Raw genomic sequence first — 18,284 nt, forward strand, 5'->3', positions numbered from 1 at the left:
GGATTATCCAATTAACCTATCCCCACAAGCTGCATGTCTTTGGACGGTGGGAGGAAGCCGGAGTACCCGGAGAGAACCCACGCAAACACGGGGAGAACATGCAAACTCCACACAGAAAGACCCCGGCCTGATGGTGGAATTGAACTCAGGATCTTCTTGCTGTGCGGCAACAGTGCTAACCACCGTGCCACCATGCTGCCCCATTTATTTTAAAGAAAATACATCAAGAAACAGATTATATTAGATTTTTATTTCAAATATGACAAGTGCTGATTTTATAGCAGCAAAATTATTATCTTTAAAGTTTAAGCATTTAATAAGGCGGAAAGCCTTGCACCGAGTGGATAGTCAAACAAACTGAATCATTATAAATACATTATTTTATATTTATTACTTTTCAAAAAAAAAATCTTATTACTTTATTGTTAAAGCACTGGAGATAAATAACAAGGAAATGATTCCGGATCAGCACCATGATCGAAACCTGTTGCTGTAGTATGTAAAGTATTCTGGAGAAGGTATAATATGTCACTGTACATGCATGTGGGTGTGCGTGTTTTATGTGTATAGATATTTTAAAATGATCACGCATGATATAACACTGTCCAGACCGGCCCTGTAAGGAGAGGAGGAGGAAACAGTGAATACATGAGCTACAGTGGATCTCTCACCAGCTGGATCACAAAGAGCACAGGTAACAATAACACACGTACCAGTTGTTGCATTGCAGGAGTGTTCAAGTAGAAAAACAACAATAAACACAACTACAATGTTTTGGTTCTATAACACTTTTCTATCATTACTTTATTATGGATTAATGGTGCAGAGTTGTTAAGTGTGGATAATAAAATAACAGATTAATGCAATAACAAATTGTGCTTTGTTCTCAGATGGACAGCAAACGGACAGTGGTAGATGAGATGAGGAGAGTGAAGGAGGAAGAGAGGCAAAGAGCGAGTCACAGGCAGAGCCTCGTTTATTTCCCACTTTTTTAAAAATCTGTTGCCTCGTGGATCCAAGCGCTGTCACAGATCTTTGCATTTAATTATTATCCCATAACACCTGTTTAATCAGCTACCAGCTCTCCTTTGGAGATTTTAACGTCTACAGTCTCAGCCCCCCAGCACCATCAGCAACAACCCATCAACAGCAACACTGAACCCCATGAGGTAAAACAGGGACTTCTTTTGCTTTGCATTGTCCCCTCCTGATGACGATCATATTCTTTGGTGTTGTTCTGAGCTCGTTGGTAACCTTAATAATTTAGAAACTGCACTTTGTGTTTACTTGTGTTATCTTTTTCCAATATTTAAATTTGTTTGATGATCTGTGTCTCTAACTTTTATTATGAAAGGTATGAAGAGGAAGTGACCTCTTTTGCGCGACACGGTCGCGTGCTCGAATGATTCATCTGGCTTCCGCCAACACGTCATCGTAAATAACCATCTACATTTTGTTTTAAAGAAGCTCTTTGGAAAAGAAAGCAGTTACGAGCTAACAGAAGCCTGTACGCGACGCTGTCTGAGACGGTCAGCTCGTCTGAGTGTGGAATGGATGATGTAACGATCGAAGACGATGATTCCACTTTCCATGTGAAGAAGCCACCCTTAAAAAACCAAGACTTGAGTTCCCTGAGCCTGACTGGTAAGCGTGTACGTTTAATTAACCAGCTTAAATGATAAAGAATATAGGAATACAGTTACTAACGTTCGTAAGACGTATCTGTCTGTAGCTCATGTTAAGGTGGGATGAAGGCGACATGTTGAGCTGTACATAAACCCGCAAACATTTAGTATTTTATTCTTTTAAGATTGTATTTATTGAAAAAATGTTGTTTCCATCGTTTCGTTGTTAAAATGTCACAGCTACTTAGATTATTGTTTATTTCTGTTGTAACTGAATTGCTGTAGTTGAGGAGTTCGTGGCCCATTATGGCTGGTACCTGGTGTTTGGAGCTGTGATGTTCTACCTGCTCATTCTGCACTTGAACAAGAGGAGATCAAGCCAGCGCAGCCCAACGCCACAAGCCTCACAAGGTCAGCACAACTCACTTTATATTCGTGCAGCAACCACAGTATTACAAAGATAAGAATTATATCAGCACGAAGTGCAGCTTCTCGTATCCAATGTTATGCTGCAGCAGGACAGTGAGAGCTTGTTCAACGTTTTCAGCAACAAGTCAGGCTTGTTCCTCGTGGGTGTAGGACGCTCTGTGGCAATTAACAGCTGAGTGTGACGTAGCACCTCTACGTTTGAGTCTTCAGCCAGATAAAGTGATGAAAGGAACAAGTTGTTACCTCCAGCTGGATAATTTACTGGTTGATCTACATTCTTGTCCTCATGTATGGTCACAAACTCTGGGTCGTCATCAAAAGAACGAGATCTCGGATCCAAGCGGTGGAAATTTGTTTTCTTCCCACAAGGGAGGTGTGGTGCTGACCACCTTTAACTGGTTCGTGCTCTGAGTTTGACGTCACACTGTGTGGCGCTTCAGTGATTTTTGTAACCCGGTGTGTTGCGCCACATCCATTGAGCGCGAATTTTTTCCGAGTTTTTTGTGATTGTCCTGAATCTCTCTGTCTAAATAACCTTACCAGTGAAATTATAGGCAGATCCTTTGTTAGTGGACAACCTTACAAAATGAATTAGGCTTCAAATATTTTTTCCCTGACTGTAATGGTTTTACTGCCATTTTAATTAAATTCCACTACAGAAACTTGGGGATATACAAATGTATACATTTAGAGATGTAGAAAGACTTTTTAAACCACGAGGCTTTGTGGAAAACTCTTTGCAAAAAGCACTCCTCAAAGACTTCGCTTCCTATTTTGACTTCTTCTCTTCCTATAAGAGCGTGTATGTGGCGGTAATGCCTATCGTTCAGTAGAACCCTGCAGTGACTTCCTGTGCTGATGACATGATGTGGACTGGTTCTTATATAGTGCTTTCTACTCTAACTGAGCACTCAAAGTGCTTTATGCAGCCTGCCTGAGAGCAACTTGACGTTGGATCTTGCTCAAGGATATTTGACATGCAGAGTGGAACAGACGAACCTGAACATCATAGCTGATTAAACTGTGGATTCTATTCTGTACCAGAAAATCCTGCAGAAAAACATCCAGCAATTAGTTTGTACCCTTGAGCACACTTGGGTTATTGGCAATGACCTGAAACGCGCTCACAAGACCACCTCTAAATGATTAATTTAGGAAACAAATGTGTTTTTGAAGTGGCCTGATCAAAGTCAGATTAAAATGTTTCAACATGACCTTAAACAGACTATTCATCCTCAAACTCTACAGTGTAGCTAATTTAAAAGAAAAAAATCCCCCCCAGGCGATGTCAAATATGCATTGCTGTTACTGAAAACGATCCACTGGGGTTCTTGCTGGCAAGAGTTGCACGACCATTAATTAGGTTAGGGGGCAATTACATTGTCACACTGGCTCAGGTGTGTTAGAATGTCTTGTCCTTAATCAGTTAAATCATTTACAACAGTAATGGATCACAGGCCCATTCAAAGTTCTCCAGTCCGTTCTCTTTTTGATGTATCGAATCCCGTTTAGGTTGTGGGTATCGGTCACTGTTGTTATCCAGGCTTCAAGGGTTACAACAGCTTTTTCTTAGAGAGGAATAGAATAGAATGCACTTGTTGTCACTATACAGATGTACAATGAGATCCAGAGCATCTCCAACTCAGTGCAAACATGTGGGAGAAGAAGGGGGGATGAGGTGCACATTTTGTTTGCACACAGGTGGCTGTAGGGAAGGAGTTGATGCTGTGTTCTCTATGTAATTAAAGGGGATCTGGTGTTATATGCATTTTGTAAGTCTTTGAAAACAAATTTGGGACACATGACGTTTAAAAACCTTTTCCACATATTTCTGAATTTTTCTGTTCTCAGTTCTCTTTCCATGTTTGTTTGTCTCTGTCCTTGTAATGTACTATATGTACTATATGTACTATAGCTAGAACGGCACGCAATATTATTTGACTTGGAAGTCCTTAGACACAAGTCTGATTTTTCGGTTACTACATCTGTCTTTACGAAGTGTCTGATCTGTAGGTATATAGAAAAATCTGCCCTTGGTAACCTGTATTTCTCTTGAAGATATGTTATTAGATATGTTATTGCATCGTCCTGATTTAACTTTCGATTTCTGTTTGTTACATAAAGATCCAACACTGGTGGAAAGGAGAGAAGAGGCTATGGCAGCAGCCAGGATGAAGATGCAAGAAGAGCTTGATGCCAAAGCGTCCATCTTTAGAGAGAAACAGAAATTGGTAGAGTTTGTAAAAAAGAAAATCAAAGAAGGATGATTTTCTGTCAATATCAGATGTCAACACACTGTTTTTATTTAATTTGTGGACAGCAAGAAGAGGAGAAGAGGAGGCAGAAAATAGAGATGTGGGAGAGTATGCAGCAGGGAAAGAGTTATAAAGGAGCTCCAAAACTCTCTCAGGTAATTTTTCATCTGAAACATTTGTATTTGTGCTGCTCTGTGAAAGGGTGTGTCCTCAAGTACGGCTGTTATGATACTCGTTCATTTAACAAGTTATTTAGACAATTTCAGTAAAGCTTGTGAAGTTAAAGTATATTTACTCATGTAGCTGTTGACGTGGCCTCACATTGAAATAAAGAAGCGATCTGATTTCCCGCAGTTTCCACGCAGCCATACATCACAATGTAATTAGTTTGTTGAAGGGGTATAGCCAGGTGTCATCTCTGGCTTCTACTTCTTGTTCCAGATCGATTCCCTAGTATTTCACCTCGTTATGTAAGCTACACTTACAGTTTCCTCGAACTCATGATTTTAGAAGGTTTTTCCTGTTTAGCTACATGCACAACTGCAGGTGCAGGTGTATGTATAACTTGTACATATCGTTCTAGTGTAAATGTAAATGTGTCTGTTATTGTGTAAATACTAGGGGTGCAACGACACTCGTATCGATATTGAACCGTTCGATACAGTGCTTTCGGTTCGGTACGCATATGTATCGAACAATACAACATTTTTAATTTATTTTATCAACTTTTCTTCTGACGATGCTGTCTGTGTTGAGCGCTCAGTGGATCTGCGCTCGACTACTTCGCCAAGGCTGCACTGTCGAGCGCAGATCCACTGAGCGCAGCGCAAGCTAGCGGGACTGTCACTACCCGATCCGTACCGGAAACCCGATCGGTACCCCGCATGCGCAAATCTTACGTCACTTCCTCTCTTTGCCAACATTGCGACATTCAATATATTTGAATGATACGGTTAGCGCCCAGTTAGCTCCTAGCATTTCTCAACAGCTCTGCCTCCTTTTCGACTGCCCGGGACATTTAAACAATGGATAATCCGTATACAAAGAAATTCATGCTTTTCTCCTCAACAGAGAGCGTCCCCCGATTGAGCAACAGCGCCGTAAAATAAGAAGAATGGCGCCTAATTACAGAGTTAATAATACAGACTTTGTAACATGTCACGTGACAATTCAGCAGCCAGATGAAGTGTTTACTGACAACTGACAGTGACAGCAGACATCATCATCACTATTCCAACAATCCTCTCCACACAGACGAGCATAAACACACTCGACTATCACTAAATCAAATTTAACACATGTTTGTAATGACGCTAATTCAGTTTACAATAGGGTTAGACCGCTCGGTCAGCAGGTGGCAGTATCCTCGTACACTGGGGAGTAAACTGCCATTAAACGAACAGAAGAAGAAGAAAACCCTGCACATGCGCGGTACAGATCGGGTAGACCCGATTTGTACGGTCCGACTTTGCACATGCGCAGTAAGGATCGAGGAGTCCTGATCTGTCACTATCTTTTTATTTATCGTTTTTGTCTACATTGTATTACAATGTTTCATTATTGGAAACATTTTAAGAGATGCTTGTTATTCTTAACATCTCAACAGATACTCTGACCCGTAACTATCGTTACGGTCCGGATCGGGTAGTGACAGGAACAGAAGTTAAGCTCCTTGCAACATGGCAACTGCCTCAACGCTAGCCGAAATTGAACCTCCCCCACCCTCATTCAGATCTGGCGTTTGGAACTATTTTGGTTTTCATGTGAAAACCTGATATACTTTGAATCACCTTGTTGTTGAATTGTGCTATACAAATAAACTTGCCTTGCCTTGATATGTTTAATATGCTGCTGAGAATATAGCCCAGAAGAAGCGTATAGTATAGCTTTTATTTTGGAAAGAGCCATTTCTCTGTAATGGACTCTTTTCCAAAGATGAGGGATTTCTCCATCAGATTTATTTTTTTATTACTTTGTTGTTTCAGCAACATTAAATTTAAAAACTGTACTTTTGAGTTAAAATATATATTTATAATTTTAATAAATAACAAATTAAAAAGGCATGAACATTTTTTTGTATCGAAAAAATATCAAACCGTGACACCAAAGTATCGAACCGAACCGTGAATTTTGTGTATCGGTGCACCCCTAGTTAATACTTACGCTATTGTGTTCCTCACACACATGGAGAGATGCCAAACTGCCTTTTATTGTTCTTGTAACAGTGACAATAAAGATTTTATTCTAATATGTGTCACTGCAGACTACTGAGGAGACCAGCTCATCCCAGACGATGCTGAAACCAAAGAAGGACAAGAGGCCTTTTCGCAATGCAGGTACGTAGTAGATGAGGTAGGGTTTGTTTATATGACTGACATATGTGCTGAGGAGGCAACACAGTTACAACCCCCCCATATGCAAATGAAGCACGGCAGCTGAACAACAGGCACTAAAATAAGAAAAACAAAAATCCCTCATTTGAACTAGAGATGGACCGATCCGATATTACGTATCGGTATCGGTCCGATACTGACCTAAATTACTGGATCGGATATCGGAAAGAAATAAAAAATGTAATCGATCCATTAAATATCACAAAAGCACCTCACAAAACTTGCAACACGGCGTAACTCAGCTGATAACCTTTGCACGTCAGAGCAGTGTGCTCACGTGATAGAGCGGCTGTGGCGTGCAAGACCTGTTGGCGGTCTGGTTTAGCATTTGTAGCCTCGCTACCAACCCGGCATTTCATCTCCGAGGAAGTTTTCCCAGAGAGAAGTAAAGCAAGTGTGTAAGTTCATCTCTGAATGTTTGTAAAGCATTCCCACGTTAAGCTTAACAACCGATATATGGAGCGACTGCCTCTTCTTGCTGCTACTTCAATCATGAAACTGATCAGTGATCAGCTGATCGGCTTTTCTCTTCTTTGTTTTTGGCCCACTTTGCACCAGAAAGAGGAAACCAGCGGCTGAACAACAGCAGCACGTTTAAGCTTGATAAGCTGTTGTTAGAAAGTAATATTAAATAAATTCTACACCAGGATCTTTTTCTACAGCTGACATAACTGTGCAGGGGCGGATCTAGCAAAGTTTAGCCAGGGGGGCCGATAGGGCATGAACAGGGAAAAGGGGGCACAAAGACATACTTTTCTTTCTTATTCTCATTTAAAATGTCGAGCTTTTAATAATTAATTATCTGAATCTTACACCCAAAGTTTTTACCTGATGTAAAATATATAGAAGTCCATTACTGTATATAGTAACTGTTAAGTCTAATACACTCTAGTAAGCCATAGTACTTTTGGGAAGATATAATCAGTGCAGTCTGCAGTTCTGTAGAAGAAAGATGTTATATCTATTTAATTATTGTAGAAAAATAATTTATTTCTGTGCATTTTTTTTTTTACACATGCATTAAAGTAAAGTTGATTACATCGATTAAGCATCATGAGGTGAGGGGTGGTTCCCTATTTTTATTTTTTATTTTTTTTTGCTGGGAGTTTGCAACCCTATTAGTTAGGTTGCTTAATATTCCTGCTAACTACTCTTTAAAACACCAGAATAGGGAGGATGGTGCAGGTTTAAGTTTATTAGATTGATGAGTGTTGCTAACTATGAAACATTTTGGGTGCAGTGTATTTTTTGAATACAGGTATAGCAGAATAGCTTTAGTGTTTGTTTGTTTTTTAAAACTTGACTATGAACTTATACACAATGCAGCAAGATATTAAAAATTACACTATATCGGATTCATATCGGTATCGGCAGATATCCAAATTTAGGATATCGGCATCGGACATAAAAAAGTGGTATTGTGCCATCTCTAATTTGAACGTCGGGAAGTTCGGGAGAATACAAAGAAAAGGACTGGTTTTATAACAGTGTTCTGTAAATACTTCCTGTCAATGATTCATGGAATATGGTCTACATGTGGAGTCGGTGGCCTTCTATGGGTGTTGGAGAGCTGTTCGAACGATCACCAGATGTGTGACAAAAGAATCTGCTGTGATGGTAATGACACTCTGCGCTCTCTTAACGGTCTCCTACTGCAGCTATTTATCAGAGGGGTGCAGAAGGGTTAAAAAAAATTCAAGTGGTTTACAGCAGGCACTTCACTGAATTTAAATCCATGTATGTAATCCACACATTATTAGTAAAACTACTGTTAAGATGTACCAAATTTCCCCTTGTTTTTTAGGATTATTCTATTCTATTCTATTCTATTCTATTCTTCTACGTAATACATTTAACAAGTTGTGTTATTAAAGTGTTTATTTATTCATCGTCAGGATTCAGACGATTCTTTCCCATAAATGTTTGCTTGGTTATTCCCTACATTCAGGTTAAGGGGGTGTGATCATAATGAAGCTTTGATTGCACAATAAGATAAGATAACTCTTTATTATCATTGCACATTCATGCTTAGTACAGTAGTATAACGAAATGGGACAATTGTCCCACGTCAACAAAACAGAGCACAGTAAACTTTAGATTGGATAAAAAGTGCAAATAGGTATGGCCTAATATATTAAAGAATGAATGTTTATTGCACATTATTTCCTACCAGAAAAGCCCAGGGAGGTAGCTAATCAGGTCAGCTGTTAGCATTGGTTAGGGCTATTGCCTTGTTGTAAAGGCTGTCCTTGAGTCTGTTTGTCTGTGACCTCAGCAGCCTGAATCCAGACAGCAGCAACTTAAACACCCGGTGTCCTGGGTGTGTGCAGTCCTGTAGGATGTTGCAAGCGCAGCAAGCGCTGCATAGGTCCTTTAGGGAGGGCAGAGGCTGTCCAGTGATTTTTTTTGGGCCATATTAATGACCATCTCAAGTGCCTTTTTGTGTGCCATGGTGCAGCTGGAGATACAGTACAGTATGTCAGCACACTTTCAATGGCACAACAGTAGAAGACGATGAGCAGCTCCCTCTTCAGGTCCATTTTTGGAGGATTCTCAGAAATTGGAGACGCTGTTGGGCCTTCTTTAAAACCTCTCAGGTATTTGAGCTCAATTGGAGGTCGGTGTCTATGTGCACACCCAGGAACTTGAAACTGGACACGCTTTCCAAACACTTCCTGTTGATGCTGATGGGCTGTAGCACTGACTTCGTCCTTCTGAAGTCCAATACCAGGTTGTTGTCTGCGCACCAATCCAATAGCATCTGAGCCTCAGCTCTGTACGCTGTTTCGTCTCCCTCAGAGATGAGCCCCACAGCGGTGGTGTCATCTGTGAACTTAATGACTGCATTGTCTTGGTTGGGTACTGACAGAGTCATGTGTGTACGGAGTGTTCAGGAGGGGACTTAGTAAACAGCCTTGTGGAGAGCCGGTGTAAAGGCTGATGAAAGCTGAGGTCCCACTCTAACTCTCTGTACACAGGCCAAGAGAAGTTTCTGATAAAAGGAAGTCCAATATGCAGCAGTTTTACTGTCCGTCTGTATCAGTTAACGTAGAACTAAAGTCAACAAAGAGCAGCTTGTTCTTCATATGCAGATGATGTTGTTTTGTTCTTGTCAAACCCTGAGCGATCTGTTCCTGTACTCTTAGATGTGGTGAGGTCGTTTGGGGAAATCTCAGGTTATACAATTAATTGGCAGAAGAGTGAGTTTGTGGCTTTAACTTGGATGTTGATCTTTTGAAAATTTTGCCTTTTAAAATTACAGACAGATTGAAATACTTGGTGTTATTTTGCCTAAGGATCCTAAATTGATCTTTAAGTTGAATTATCTTGAACAAGTTGAAAAATTGAAAAAGGACATTGAGAAATGGAGGGCTCTCCCTATTCCCATGGTAGGTCGCATTAATGTAATCAAAATAGTTTCCCTTCCTAAATTTCTATATTTATTTTTAAACTCACCTATCTTTTTGAATAAGCAACTTTTTAAAGTGGTCGACTCAGTAGTATTACCATGTGTTTGGGGCTTTAAAGCTCACAGGATACCAAAAGTTCATCTATGTAAGTCTAAACTTACGGGTGGATTTGCTCTGCCACTGTTTCAGTTTTATTATTGGGCTGCAAACGCCAGAACTCCTGCTCACTGGCAGGAAGGGTACAGAAAGGTCATGTCTGCCGAGACCCCACCCCGGGTGGTCACAGAGAGTGGTGGGGTGGAGAATCGTTCCCTCCCTGCTCTTCTTTTTTCGTCCTCTAATCCGCGAACCAAGGTCAATAATTTAATAGTTTCGAACTGCGTTAAAATCTTCCGTCAGATCAAAAAAGGTTGTGCTCTACCGGACACTTCGATCCATACTCCAGCATATTGTAATCATGCATTTCCACCCTCATGTTTAGACGCCTTATTTGAGGTCTGGACACAGAAAGGTATTATTACTCTCAAAGATTTATATATTGACAGGCAGTTTGCATCATTTACTCAGTTGCAGAACAAGTTCTCTCTCCCTGCGTCACATTTTTTTCATTATTTACAGATAAGAAACTATGTTCGTCAGAGTATCCTAAATTTTCCATCTCTTCTGGGAGAGGGGTCAATTTTTGCTCTCCTTCTGAGCTCCCCGGATTCTAAAAAGTTGGTTTCTGGTTTTGTGAAAGCTTTTTCTGAGTATTTAAATTTTAAATCTGACTTTTTGAAGATGGCATGGTAGGAGGAGCTTGGTTTGCAAATAGGAGATGAGGTGTGGGAGAGGAGTCTGTGTAGGATCCATTGTTGCTCTATAAATGCAGGCATCGGTTGATTCAATTCAAAGTGCTTCACAGACGTCATTATTCAAAAACTAAACTCCACAGGATTTTTCCTTCTATCAGTCCGATATGTGATCGTTGTAAACTTGTTTACTCGTTTATTTTGGACTTGTCCCAAATTGCATAACTATTGGTTGGACATTTTTAAATGTTTTTCTGGTATCTATAATCGCACATTAGAGCCGGACCCAATAACTGCATTGTTTGGATCTTCCTCTTCCCTTTTACACCTCAGCTCTGCTGCACAAACTACAGTTTTGTTCAGAATGGTAATTGCTAAGAAAACTATCTTGACTCTGTGGAAGTCGTATATTGTACCTCAATTCAAAATGTGGCTGACAGCTGACTGCTCTACTGCACATGGAGAGGATTAGTAGTAATTTCTTTGATGTGTGGCAGCCATTTTTAGACCATGTATTAAAACAAAGTCCTGTTTGATCGATCACCAATAACTCAGCCTACCACCTTAGCGTTTTATTTCTGTTTATTGCCAGTGTTGAAGTAGTATTTTTGTCGTTGCAGTGTAATCTTTTGCCTTATTTGTGTGTTTTTGCCCTTGCTGCTGTGTTGTCTGTTGCTTTTTTGTCTTTTTTTTCCCTTATATAAAAAAATCTCAATAAACATACTTAAAAAAAAAAACAAAAACAAAGTGCAGCCTGGTGTAACGCCCTTTGTTGTTCTAGCTGGGAGATTGTGGTGTGGATCGTAGTAACAGTGGTGCCTTCAGTTGATCTGTTTGCTGTATGCGATCTGGAGTGGGTAGAGTGTTGGGTGGCAGCCAGGACATCATGTGGCGTCGGACCAGTTTCTCAAAACACTTTAATCCCAAGAAATGATTGTGTAGAAAATACTATTCCTGACCTGATAGACTCAACCTTGTTTACAAAGAAAGGAATTGATTACATACGTCAGCAAAGGCTTTCAGGGTGGTCGACTGTGGTACATTTAGAAAAGAACTCATAGTCTTAAAAATATATGCGTATATGCGACACCACAGGGGGATCTTGTGGGTGCTGCAAGATAAGTCTAATATGGCATAATGTGTTACCAGTGGTGTTCTTGGTGACTTCGGTCCCAACTGCTTTTAGATCATTAACAAGCTCCTCTTGTGCAGTTCAGGGCTGATCCACCTCCTTTTTCATGATCGTCCTCACACCATGAGCAAGGGTGCATGTAGCTCCAGACCTTGGGTTATTGATGTTTCTTCTGTTTCTGAATAATCACAGTTGTCACCAAGCTTCTTGTCGATGGACTTATATAAAAACATTCCACTGTTTAGTGATGTACTCAATAAATACAGGACTGTTTGTTAAATATGCAGTCATCCTCCGCTGGTGTGAATAAGGGTCAAAATCAGGCAGGTAAATAGTTATGCTTACTAATGAATGATCAGATAGACCTCCTTAGCCCTCATTCACTTCTGACTTTTCAGGAGATTTGTTGGATACAGATTTTGCAGCTCTTGTGGGAGGCGTCTTTTTCGAGGTTGTACAGAAAGTAGGAATCATTAAACATGAACATGTACCAGTGGGAGCTGAGGAAAGACCGTCCGCTCAGTCTGACTGTATCATGTGACGTTGTAGAAACTTTTTCAATGATGACAATATACACATTGAGTTTGAGCGGGGGAACCTGCAGTCAGCTGAGACTGAAGAAGGCAGTTGGATGATGACGAAACGTTTCTCCCAGTGATAACGTTATATCCAGAGGAACCGAGTCAACTTGGAATTTCCTTAACTGCATCAAGTCTGTGAAGGTTCTCAGTCATCCAGGTCATCGTAGTTAACTGCATCGAGACATTTCTCGTTGATATTCTCTCTATATCATTAAGAAATTAAATGAATGGAATTACCATCAAAAATTAGACTCTTTTTTTTTTTCCTTTGGAGGTGAGCACACTTGAAAAGAAGTTTGAAAGTGAACAAATGATCAAATAGTTTTTCCCTACTGGAATATTGGCTTTAAGAACAGATCAGCTGAAACACTGATTTGAAGTTTATTACAAAGCAAAAACTCAAAAAACCTCAACTCTCTGCGTTTTAGAACAAAAAGCTTAATTTTGTTTTAATGTGTTAAATGTTTCTTTTGTCTGCTTCCTTTCTTCTTTGCATGTTTTACAGATTACAATCCCCTCACTGGACAGGGAGGAGGTTCTTGTTCCTGGAGACCTGGCAGGAGAGGACCCTCATCTGGTGGATGAGGTTAAAAAAGGTTGGAGGCGCTGGACTGCTGGACCTTTGACCTCTGACATCCTGATGTACACACTGGCTGTGGAAATTAAGCTGATAATGTCACCTATCCCATGCTTTATTAGAGTTGAGAATACTTCATAGTTGTTGATCAGTTGGCATAATTGATGACATGTACCTGCACCATGTTTTATTTCTCTTCGGTGTTCACTTTCAACCCATTGTATGCTTTTAGTAGATAACTGAACTGAAAATTATTTGCTTGTCATGAAGCCATTCCTATAAACGGTTATAACCAGTAGGGTTGGCTGATGATTTTCACACAACCAGTGTATGTGTGTGTGTGCGTGTGTGTGGGGGGGGTCTCCTTATATATTTTATTTTGTTTATACCTAAGTGTGCCACTATAGCTGAATAGTTTATATTACTCCAGGACTCTAGCTGGTGGATAAAACAGAATGAAATTGAACTTTCGGATTATATAGTTGAAAAAATTGATATATAAAAATGGAAGGAGGTTCTGTACATTGTTGTGCTCATTTGCATTATACAATAAAGAATACAGTCTGCAGGATTTTAAATGTGTTGTCTTATTAACAGTTACTGTATTATTTACATTGTGTGTAATGTGGAAACCAGTACATTGTGCTTCTCAGACACTCCACAGCATATCTTTGAAGAACTGAATGTTGTTGTTACTGAAGCAGCAGTAACACCACAGTGTTCTTAAAGACAAATGGCTGTGTGGAGTCTAAACACTGTAGTGTGAAAAGTAAAACAGCCGTTCAGGAAATGACCTTGAGCTTTTTCATTTCACACAGACAAAACACAGACAAAAGTTCATCAATGTTCGGGGTCGGGCTCTGAGCTGAGGAAGTCCTCAGGATTGAGTCAAGGTGTTTATCAGTAAGACGGCTCCGGTGTGATGTTTTTAGCTTCATCAAAGAGAACAACTGTTCACACAGGTATGTGCTGCCAAACATGGAGAGCGTCTGAGCAGCTTGGATGCGCAGCTGCGGCATTGTGTCGGGGATGAAACGTGCAAACTCGGCGGCACCCGCTCTCTCATATTTTCCCCTCAGTGTGTCATTGCACTGGAGCTCAATCGACTCCATCTGGAGGTTCGGTGGTGCGCTTTCCACATCAACTCCAAAAGGATTGGCAAGTAGTTCAAACCTGCTTCTTTGAGCTTCAAAGTCAGCAGATCGGCGTCGGAACTCGGCGGCAAGTATGTTGAGCGGTAGAGCGCTTCTCTTTCGTGGTCTGGCAGCTGGGGAAGTGGCTCAAGGTTTCTTTCTGCGTCTCCCACAGACTCAGCTTGGTTTGAAACGCCGTCACCGTACTGCACATATCAGAGATGACGCCCCCGTCCCTGCAGTTGCAGGTTCATCACGTTCAGATGGCTTGTGATGTCGCACAGAAACGCCATTTCACACATAAATGTTTCATCTCAAAGCTCTGTTGTGTCTTTCCTTTTGCTTTCCATGAACAGACAGATCTCCTCACGAAGCTCGAAACATCTTTGCAGCACCTTTCCCTGGCTTAGCCATCGCACATCTGTGTGATAGGGCAAGTCACCATGCTCTGTATCTAACGCTCCCAGAAATGCCCTGAACTGGCGGTGATTTAAACTTCTGATGAAGTTAACTGCGCGCGTTATGATGGTCATTACATGTCACATAACGACTCCTGGTGTATTATGCAGTGATAAGCTGTCAGCTCCTCTGTGACATTTTCCATCTGCAAATTCGTAGCCAGTGCACTGACACTGAGCCATTGACCTCTCAGGTTATGTCTACCACTGGTTCGGAGACCACATCACATAATGAGCCACATACAGTGGGGCAAAAAAGTATTTAGTCAGCCACCGATTGTGCAAGTTCCCCCACCTAAAATGATGACAGAGGTCAGTAATTTGCACCAGAGGTACACTTCAACTGTGAGAGACAGAATGTGAAAAAAAAATCCATGAATCCACATGGTAGGATTTGTAAAGAATTTATTGGTAAATCAGGGTGGAAAATAAGTATTTGGTCAATAACAAAAATACAACTCAATACTTTGTAACATAACCTTTGTTGGCAATAACAGAGGTCAAACGTTTACTATAGGTCTTTACCAGGTTTGCACACACAGTAGCTGGTATTTTGGCCCATTCCTCCATGCAGATCTTCTCGAGAGCAGTGATGTTTTGGGGCTGTCGCCGAGCAACACGGACTTTCAACTCCCGCCACAGATTTTCTATGGGGTTGAGGTCTGGAGACTGGCTAGGCCACTCCAGGACTTTCAAATGCTTCTTACGGAGCCACTCCTTTGTTGCCCGGGCGGTGTGTTTTGGATCATTGTCATGTTGGAAGACCCAGCCTCGTTTCATCTTCAAAGTTCTCACTGATGGAAGGAGGTTTTGGCTCAAAATCTCACGATACATGGCCCCATTCATTCTGTCCTTAACACGGATCAGTCGTCCTGTCCCCTTGGCAGAAAAACAGCCCCATAGCATGATGTTTCCACCCCCATGCTTCACAGTAGGTATGGTGTTCTTGGGATGCAACTCAGTATTCTTCTTCCTCCAAACACGACGAGTTGAGTTTATACCAAAAAGTTCTACTTTGGTTTCATCTGACCACATGACATTCTCCCAATCCTCTGCTGTATCATCCATGTGCTCTCTGGCAAACTTCAGACGGGCCTGGACATGCACTGGCTTCAGCAGCGGAACACGTCTGGCACTGCGGGATTTGATTCCCTGCCGTTGTAGTGTGTTACTGATGGTGACCTTTGTTACTTTGGTCCCAGCTCTCTGCAGGTCATTCACCAGGTCCCCCCGTGTGGTTCTGGGATCTTTGCTCACCGTTCTCATGATCATTTTGACCCCACGGGATGAGATCTTGCGTGGAGCCCCAGATCGAGGGAGATTATCAGTGGTCTTGTATGTCTTCCATTTTCTGATGATTGCTCCCACAGTTGATTTTTTCACACCAAGCTGCTTGCCTATTGTAGATTCACTCTTCCCAGTCTGGTGCAGGTCTACAATACTTTTCCTGGTGTCCTTCGAAAGCTCTTTGGTCTTGGCCATGGTGGAGTTTGGAGTCTGACTGTTTGAGGCTGTGGACAGGTGTCTTTTATACAGATGATGAGTTCAAACAGGTGCCATTCATACAGGTAATGAGTGGAGGACAGAAAAGCTTCTTACAGAGACGTTACAGGTCTGTGAGAGCCAGAGATTTTCCATGTTTGAGGTGACCAAATACTTATTTTCCACCCTGATTTACGAATAAATTCTTTACAAATCCTACCATGTGGATTCATGGATTGTTTTTTCACATTCTGTCTCTCACAGTTGAAGTGTACCTCTGGTGCAAATTACTGACCTCTGTCATCATTTTAAGTGGGGGAACTTGCACAATCGGTGGCTGACTAAATACTTTTTTGCCCCACTGTATGATTGACTCCGAGCCAGAGCCCACTGAAAGCAAAAGGTCGAAAGGTTATACATTTGGAAGAGAGTGGCTTGACCAGTTTCACTGGCTAAGATACAGTAAAGCTGACAACATGATGCACTGTATTTACTGTCATGATGTGGAAAGACCCTGGCCGGCAATACTGCATTTGTGACTGGTGCTAATACTTTTCGAAGTGAAACACTGAAAAAGTACAGTGTAACCAGAAAACACATTATGCTGTGATAAATGCATTGCCCAAGTGTCCCCTCTCCCCACTGCTGTTCAGTGGTAGGCAGCAGTAAACAGGCTGTCAGAGGAGGCCGAGATGATGATTAGGTTTAACATTGCCTACAATATTGCCAAAGAGTGCCAAAGCACTTTAAGCACAAGCACTTTTCAGTAACTTTTCTTGTAGAATGGTGCTCCAAATCAATACTGTCTGTATGGACAGCAATTCCCCCCACTCCCAAAAAGTGCACATGTAAAACTGCGGTGTTAAACGATGTTAAACTTTTGCGCTGGTGCACCTAAGAAAACAACGTTAGGCGCACCAGTGCAACCGTGGCAAATAGTTAGTCTAGAGCCCTCCCTCTAAGTCTAGTATGTAGGGGAAGGAGCTGGAGCCTATCCCAGCTGTCTTGGGTTTAAGTGGGTTACACCCTGGACTACCCTGTAGGTATTTAAAATCACAATACTGTTGTGTTGGTCTTCATAAAAATGTTTTCAGAATTCTCAGAACCTTTATTAGGCTTGCCTTATGAGTTAATAGTTCGTAGTTGTACATCCTTAGATCTTTCGACAGTCCTGTCTTGCTTTTTTGTTAATATTTAAAACAAACAAAAAACCCTTTGGTTTTTCATTTTAAAGTTTGGGGACCTTGGCTATTTTTGACAAAAATAAAACTGTTATTGTAATGTATTCTGTCCCTCGGATGATTTCTGAGATATGTTATGAGTTAGTTATAGGACGGGTCATAGTCATTTGTGCTGTAAGTAATTGAATAGATCTGTCAACGAACGTGTTTATTCCTGGGATGCTCCTGGCAAAAGCTTGCCATCTAGTGGGTCAACAGCAGAAGATCCCAGAAGTTCATATTAAGGCAGTTTTTGCTCCTAGCACTCAGCAGGGAGGTCCGGTGTTTCGTGCTTCTGATGGTTCCTGCTTCTGTTTCACTTGAGATGGCATAATCTGGCGGAATGATTTATTGTACAGCTTATTAGTACCTTGTCCAGTGAAGTGATGACCTTCTTTTGTGTTTATGGAGTTTGTTACATTTACTGGTGTAAGTTAGCTGTTCATGCTTTGTTTTGCCTGTTAGCATGGAAAAAACACGCCATACGGCATATGGGATTTGCTACACTACTTGCCATGCTTTTTTATTCTTATGTTGTGACCTCGTATTGTTTGTTTTTTTTACATATGGTAGCAGTATTGAATGTAGCATTTATGTATTTTTTATGTACACTAAATGGACCTTACTCTTGGTCTCCTGAGTGGTCACTGAAGCCAGTTATGTTTAGCTTGGTGCACAAGCCGAATAGAAGCATTCAGCTGAGGGAAGAAGAGTAAAAAGATTGTCCTCACATCAAGCAGATTGCCAAGATCCATAGACACTCCCCTCCAGCAACAGCAGACATGTCCAACCAAGGAG

The 18,284-nt window shown here is 41.1% G+C and overlaps 1 protein-coding gene across 1 annotated transcript; it reads left to right on the forward strand.

The window, feature by feature from the left end:
* The first annotated feature begins 1,374 nt into the window (after positions 1–1,374).
* selenos (selenoprotein S) lies at positions 1,375–13,771 on the forward strand. Its single transcript, XM_085278788.1, has 6 exons — positions 1,375–1,644; positions 1,911–2,036; positions 4,179–4,285; positions 4,375–4,464; positions 6,573–6,645; positions 13,122–13,771. Exons 1-6 carry the CDS (start codon positions 1,551–1,553, stop codon positions 13,205–13,207), a joined length of 576 nt encoding a protein of 191 aa, XP_085134914.1. The 5' UTR covers positions 1,375–1,550; the 3' UTR covers positions 13,208–13,771.
* The last annotated feature ends 4,513 nt before the right edge of the window (positions 13,772–18,284 follow it).

Source organism: Mchenga conophoros, linkage group LG1, assembly GCF_057382185.1.
Source record: "Mchenga conophoros isolate Kocher_MC1m ecotype Shallow Benthic linkage group LG1, M_conophoros_male_GT1.1, whole genome shotgun sequence".
NCBI lineage: Eukaryota > Metazoa > Chordata > Actinopteri > Cichliformes > Cichlidae > Mchenga > Mchenga conophoros.